The 7,423-nt window shown below is 34.6% G+C and overlaps 1 protein-coding gene across 1 annotated transcript in view; it reads left to right on the top strand.

The window, feature by feature from the left end:
- The window catches only part of LOC106877678 (dymeclin), a 35,048-nt gene that overhangs the window by 26,683 nt on the left and 942 nt on the right, over positions 1-7,423 (top strand). Inside the window, exons 9-15 of the mRNA XM_014926626.2 lie at positions 735-919; positions 1,431-1,556; positions 2,121-2,234; positions 3,459-3,553; positions 4,196-4,319; positions 4,618-4,800; positions 6,385-6,498. Of these exons, the coding sequence (XP_014782112.1) occupies positions 735-919; positions 1,431-1,556; positions 2,121-2,234; positions 3,459-3,553; positions 4,196-4,319; positions 4,618-4,800; positions 6,385-6,498 (941 nt within the window). The remainder of the gene's footprint in view (positions 1-734; positions 920-1,430; positions 1,557-2,120; positions 2,235-3,458; positions 3,554-4,195; positions 4,320-4,617; positions 4,801-6,384; positions 6,499-7,423) is intronic.

The raw sequence follows: 7,423 nt of genomic DNA on the forward strand, positions 1-7,423 counted from the left end.
ATTTACTGAGTATTAACTGAAACAGTTGTAAGGGATGCTGGTTATTTTGCTGTTGATAATAAACAATTATTAACTTACTAATTTTCTTTTTCTTCTCATATATATATATATATATATATATATGTCATATAATATTAATATATATATTCTCATAACATTCGGTATATCATGCTTAATGCAGATATACTGTTGAAAATCTGGAAATGGTAGTATTCATCTTGAGAAAGCATTTCATATAGAAGAATCATGTTAAAAGACACAGGAATATATCTGTCTATACAAGATACTTTCTTGAGACAAATACTGCATTTCCAGGCTTTCAACAGTATATCTGCATTAAGTATGATATCCAGAATGCTATTTTGAACTAATACTGCTTCCATCACTAATAACAAATATATATTCTTATCCAAACTCAAACACATGCAGCCCCTTCAGAGCTGGTGAACTCAAAGACCACAAGTAAACACATTAGTTAAGGATGAACACCATTTATTGAAGGACTTTTATCTACACCACGAGAAATGTCAAGTAGTTATTGATTCTGACTTCAGTTTACTGATATTTCTCTCTTTAACTAATTACTATTTCTCAAATTGTCAAAGGATTCTGAACAAATTCTATAACTGCATTCACCTTCAATTTGTTTTTTGACCCCATTTTGAATTTTTAATATAATTTTTGTATGCTGTTTGTCAAATGTTATTTGTTTTCCTTCCCTGATCTGTTTGCAGATGAATCAGAGAGTTCTGTCCCAACAGAAGCAGTTGCAACCTTCAAGCTAGACTTCTCTAAATTGTATAATACACTTTGTGAAACACTTCGAGATGATCAAACTACTTTGCTTTTGTATCTTTTACTGCACAGAAATCCCCACATGAAAGCTTTCATCTTATCCAGAACAAATATAGATTCATTAGTAAGTATTTACAAAAACTAATCTTTGATATTAATTGTTGGAGTAGCAGACAAAATATGTATTAAAACCTTTCATTTTAACCAAAAAAAAAAAAAAAATGAAAAAGTTAGTTGTTTTATTAGATCCTTCCAAATTCTTGAAATAAAATATTAAATAAAAACACATAGAGAACATATTCCATCAGAAATATGGTCATAAGAAGGTTAAATGTAAAAGGTTAAAAGAAAAATATAAACATCATCATCATTATCATTGTTTTAACATCCACTTTTCCATGGTTGCATGGGTCAGATGGAATTTGTTGAGGCAGATATTCTCTAGCTAGATGCTCTTCCTGTCGCCAATTCTCACCTGTTTCCAAATAAGGTAATATTTGTTACAACTCTCCCAATTTGCTTATCACTTATCTGTTATGTATTTTATTTTGTTTTCTATTAATAATCAAAGACACAGTTTTTCCATCTACAGACTTACCGAAGTAGTATTACCAGTTTTTTTACCTCTTTTCTAGGTGATGCCTATCCTACAAATCCTATACCATGCACAAGACAAAAACTCCCATCATATTTATATGGCACTTATTATCTTATTGATTCTAAGCGAGGATGATGTCTTTAATCGTGCAATTCATGATGTTGTAAGTAATTGCATCTTTTTGTTCTGTTTTTTCTTAACCCTTTAGATTTCAGATTTCTTTGTCAAATATACTACTTATTTATTCACATTGTTTTGAATTAATCACATGTTATTTTGTAGCTTCAAAATTTCAGTGGTGTGTTTGCATATTTTTAGAATGACATTGTAGGGTAGGTGTGAGAGGTTGGATCTGGTTAGTTTTAGCATTAAAAAAAAGGAGAATATTTGGGCCAGATATGGCCGGATTAAATGCTAAAGGGTTAAAGGGACCCTGAGATAATCATTCAGTTATGAATGATTGACTGAGCATGAAATCATGTGGTTTTGGGCCCTGTCCTATTCTGTGGAACCTTGGGCAAGTGTCTTGTAAAAATTTCTTGTCTTGCAAGTTATATATATATATATATATATATATATATATATATATATGTTTGTATATATATATGTATGATGTATGTATGTATATATATATGTATGCATGTATGTATGTATGTATACACACACATGCGCATGTGTGCACATACATATAATCTCCATTGTTTTAAAATGCAAATTCTTTTGACAGACAATAAAACATGTACCTTGGTTCAAAGAAAGAAGTATCAATGAAGTCACATTAGGAGGTCTCCTCATTCTCGTTGTCATACGAACCATCCAATACAATATGACACGGATGAGAGTAAGTACATTCACACATTTTCTTTTTTGGAGTCTGTCAATTTTTACTTTCATTTATTCCATTAAATAATTCATATTTGTGGTGTTTGTAATTTGTATGAAGAGTTTTCCAATTCTCATATGACACACAATATCTTGTTTTTTTGTTCTTATGTATTTTGTTCATTCTTTAGTTTCTATTGTTATTTATTATCATTAAGGCACTGAGCTGGCAGAATTGTTAGCATGCTGGGTGAAAATGCTTAGTGGCATTTTGTTTGTCTCTACGTTCTGAGTTCAAATTCCATTGAGGTCGACTTAGCCTTTCATCCTTTCGGGTTTGATGAAATAAGTACCAGCTATGCACTGGGGTCGATATAATTGACTACCCCCCTCCCACCTCCCCTAAATTTCAAGCCTTATGCCTTTAGTAGAAAGGATTATGAAGGCAGCGAGCTGGCAGAATTGTTAGTGCACTGGGCAAACTGCTTAGCGGTATTTTGTCTGTTTTCCAGTTCTGAGTTCAAATTCCACCAAGGTTGACTTTGCCTTTCATCCTCTCAGGGGTTGATAAATTCAGTACCAGTGAAACACTGGGGTCGATGTAATCGACTAGTCCCATCCCCTAAAATTTCAGGCCTTGTGCCTTTAGTAGAAAGGATTATTAAGGTAGTGAGCTGGCAGAATACACACACACACACACACACAGACATTGACACGTGCGCACACTCATGCTCATATGAGTGTTTTTTTGTGTTTGTCTCTCCACCACACTGCTTGAGAACAGGTATTGCTTTGTTTACATCTTCTAAACTTCAATGTTTCAGCAAAAGGGATCAATAGAATAAGTACCAGACTTTTAAAAAATCCCCCAAAAAACAAGCCCTAGGGATCAACCCTGATAGGATGAAAGGTAAAGTTGACCTCTGTGGAATTTGAACTGAGAATGTGAAGATGGACAAAACGCCGCCAAGGATTTTGCCTGGCATACTAACAATTCTACTAGCCTTGACAACAACAACACCACCAACAACAACAATAATAATCCTTTCTACCAAAGGCTCAAGGCCTGAAATTTTAGGGGAGGGAGCTAACAATTCTGCCAGCTCGTCATCTTGGGCAATAATAATAATAATAATAATAATTATAATAATAATAATAATAATAATAGTAGTAATAATGATAAACCATATGTATTTGTTTATTGAGACATTTCTGTTCATCATTTATCTATTTTCTGTTGCAGGATAAATACTTACACACAAATTGTCTTGCTGCATTAGCCAATATGTCTTCTAACTTCAACAACTTACATCCTTATGTTGCTCAGCGAATTGTCAGGTAAGATTCTCTTTTGTTTTGTCTTACCACTGGTTTCAGTCATTTAACTGTGGCCATACTTGGACTCTTGTCACCGCCGACAGCAATAGTCTCCTACTTGTTTTTTGGCACCATTGACTGGTTTCATGTGAGACAATTCTTCCACAAACCAGGGTGTCACGTGCATAGCAAAACACAATAAAGTACATAATATATAATTTAATTATCTACTACTTATAATAATACTCTTGTGTTTTTCTCCGTCACAACATATGAATGAGAAAGGAAGAGGTGATAGATGAATATGGAAGGAAGGAAGGAAGGAAGGAAGAGGTGATGGCAAACTTGGTAATGGGATGATGGAAGCTCTAAGGTGAAAAAAAAAACAAAAATCAGACAGTGTTTCAACTCTGTATGAGTATATTTGTGCGTGTATGTAAACGCTCCCACAACCAGTTTACCATCACCCCTTCCTTCCTTCATTACCAGGACCAACAGGTACAACTTGCATCCTAAATATATTGCTTGCCTGGCAACAGACAGGTGGTTCATGTCCTGTCAATTAACCTGTTGTTGGGTTTTATCGCAGATGATGTCTTACCAATGTCTTAAGTCATTTTTATGTTGAATCTGTCAGAAGTGTCCTTCATTCGTATTTTTCAGTTTGTTTGCTCAACTGTGCAAGAAACACAGCAAATTGGTTGAACATATTCGAAGTGCTGCAGTGAATGGTTCTCTTGAAATGGAACAAGGAAATGGTGTTGACTCAGATTCAGATATAGATTATGTAAGTATTAGCTGACCATTTGCATCTTTATGTTCTGAGTTCTAATTCCACTAAGGTCAACTTTGCCTTTCATCATATTGAGGTTGATAAAGTAAGTACCAGTTGAGCATTGGGGTTGAGGTAATCCACTTACCCGCTGCCTTGAAATTGCTGGCCTTGTGCCAAAATTTGAAACCAATATTATAAACCTATATCATCTAAAGAAAATGTGTTAAAACAATAAGGATGATTACAGTAGTAATTTTAGACATGCTTTTATATATATATTTTTTTTTTCTTTTTATTTATATAATTTCAGGTACAAGACTTAGCAGTTCTTGAAGAAGTGATTCGAATGGTGTTGGAAATAATCAATTCCTGTCTAACAAATGGAATCTTACATAATCCAAACTTGGTCTACTCTCTTTTGTATCAGAAAGATCAGTTTGGGATGTTTCGAACGCATCCGACTTTCCAAGATATTATTCAAAATATTGATACTGTAAGTAAATAGGGTTGCCTATGTTTCACTTCTTAAATCATTTAGCATTTAAACCAGCCATATCCGGCCTAAATATCCTACTCGTTTTATGTTTTAACCAGCCAGATCCATTCTCTCATGCCTACCCTGCAATGTCATTCTAAAAATAATACAGTGTAACAAAATTTCCATGGTTGTGTGGTTAAAAAGCTTGCTTCCCAAGCATGTGGCCTTGGATTCAGTTTCACTGCATGGGTACCTTGAGCAAGTGTCTTCTACTCTAGCTGCAGCCCAACCAAACACTTGTAAGTGGATTTTGGTTGACAGAAACTGAAAGAAGCCAGTCATACGTGATATATAAATATATCATCATCATTTAACATCCGTTGTCCATGTTGGCATGGGTTGGACTGTTTGACTGGAATGGCAAGCTGGAAGGCTGTACCAGACTCTAGTCTGATCTGGCATAGTTTCTATGGCTGGATGCCTTTCCTAATGCCAACCACTCCGAGAGTGTAATGGGTGCTTTTACGTGCCACCAGCACAGGTGCCATTTGTGTGACACCAGTATCTGCCACGACTATAATTTTACTTGGCTCAATGGGTCTTCTCAAGCATGACATAATGCAAAGGTCTCAGTCATTGTTGGACTCTTACCCTGATGAAGGAGGCTCTGGATTTTATTAATGTTTATTTGCTTCCTTTACTGGCTGCAAATTTTTATGAACTACATCTGCCAACATTATGAAGTCACTTCAAGTGCTCAGAAACAACTGTTGGATTTCTAACACCTTCTCTCCTCTAATTTTTGAGTTTCTGTAATCTGAGTAAGTCTGCTCTATCAAAAAATATATATATTTATATTTGATTTTTTATCATCTGAAAATTTCAAGTCTGCCTTCTCTTTTTACATGTATACATGTATATATATTTTGTACATTAAAACCTAACGTTTTATCTGTTTATCTGAATCATTATCTCCCTATCTGCTCACTAGGATTCTCCTTATAGCCACTCTTTATTCTGTTGACTTGGTCCTCAGTAAAGATATCGGAGTGTAAGTTCAAATCATTTGAGCGCTTCTAAGTGTGTTCTGTATTAAGATTCTCTCAATCTCATCTGTTGATTCTGTATATACATATATGTACATACATATATGTTTGTGTGTGTGTGTGTGAAGTTGGCCTTAGGAAGGGCATCCAGCTGTAGAAACTGTGCCAAAGCTGGTATTGAAGCACAGCATAGCCCTGTGGCTTGCTGTATCCTGCAGACCATCCCACCTATGCCAGCATGGAAAACAGACATTAAATGATGATTATGTGTTTGTGTATGTCTCCTTGTGTAGACGTTGTGTGACGGATGTAAATGAAAATCATTGCACAGGTGAGGTAGTTTATAACCAGTCTTCTGTGGAAAGCATGTCTAGCTATGTGAAAAAATATTGCCTTGTTTGGAAACAGGTGAAGATTGGAAGCATATGGAGCATCTTACTATAGAAAATCTCTTTCAACAATTTCTATCTGACTCATGAGAGAATTGAGGAATGGACGTTAAAACAATGCTGATGAAATTCTTGAAATTTTTTATTTAATTTTTCTCTTTCAGGTTTTAGCCTATTTTTCTTCCAAACTAGAACAAAATGGACAGAATCTTTCTCCAAATGAAGTTTTAACAACCATTAAGGAAGGGTCTTTACAGTTTCGTAAAGATCGATTAAGAGTGAGTTAATTTTGTTTGTTTGTTGGGGGTTTTTTTGTATACTTTGTGGTGGGTTTTGAAAAAAAAATATATTTCTGTTTGAACTGTTTTTATATTTTTCTGCATTTTCTAAAATACTTTCATTGACTGCTAAGCATATAGTAATAATTAGATTTTTATCTGTCATGTAACAACTGAGGAAATATAATCTGCCATTATGGGTAATATCAGAAAATATGGCATACATACAATAATTATTTATTTAACTTTTATCAAATTTCTTGGTACTTACAGGTGTCCATAAATTACCTTTATAATTTGAATAATTTCAAAAAAAAAAAAAATGAAAACTAAGGTTTACTCAGCAGAGTATTCCCAACCACATGGTTCTGGGTTCAGTCCCACTGTGTGGCTCCTTGGGCAAGTGTCATCTACTTAGGTTCAGCCTTGTGAGTGGATTTGGTAGACAGAAACTGAAGGAAGCCTGTTGTATATATGTGCGTGTGTGTGTGTGTCTGTGTCATTATGCCTGTGTTTATCTCCCCTGCCCACTGCTAGATAACTGATGTTCATGTGTTTACATTCCCATAACTTAGTGGTTCAGCAGACTGACATAATAAGTACTGGGTTTAAAAAAAAAAAGTATTGGGGTCGATTCATTCAACTAAAAGTTCTTTAAAGCAGTGCCCCAGCATGACCACAGTCTAATGACTGAAACAAGTAAAAGATAAAAGAATCAAGTAAAGTTTTATTAGAGACACCAGAACAGCAAATAGAGACTCAGACATTGCTTAGAAAATATTTTTCATTTTTAACCTCGTATATAGTACCCATGAGGAATTTTGACCTTTAAATTTTGGGGAAAAAATGCGGATTATACTCGAGGATTTACGGTATATATTTATGTGTGTGTGTGTGTCTTTGTGATTGTGTTTGTCTCCCCCCC

This window comes from Octopus bimaculoides, chromosome 14 (assembly GCF_001194135.2).
Source record: "Octopus bimaculoides isolate UCB-OBI-ISO-001 chromosome 14, ASM119413v2, whole genome shotgun sequence".
In the NCBI taxonomy this organism is placed as follows: domain Eukaryota; kingdom Metazoa; phylum Mollusca; class Cephalopoda; order Octopoda; family Octopodidae; genus Octopus; species Octopus bimaculoides.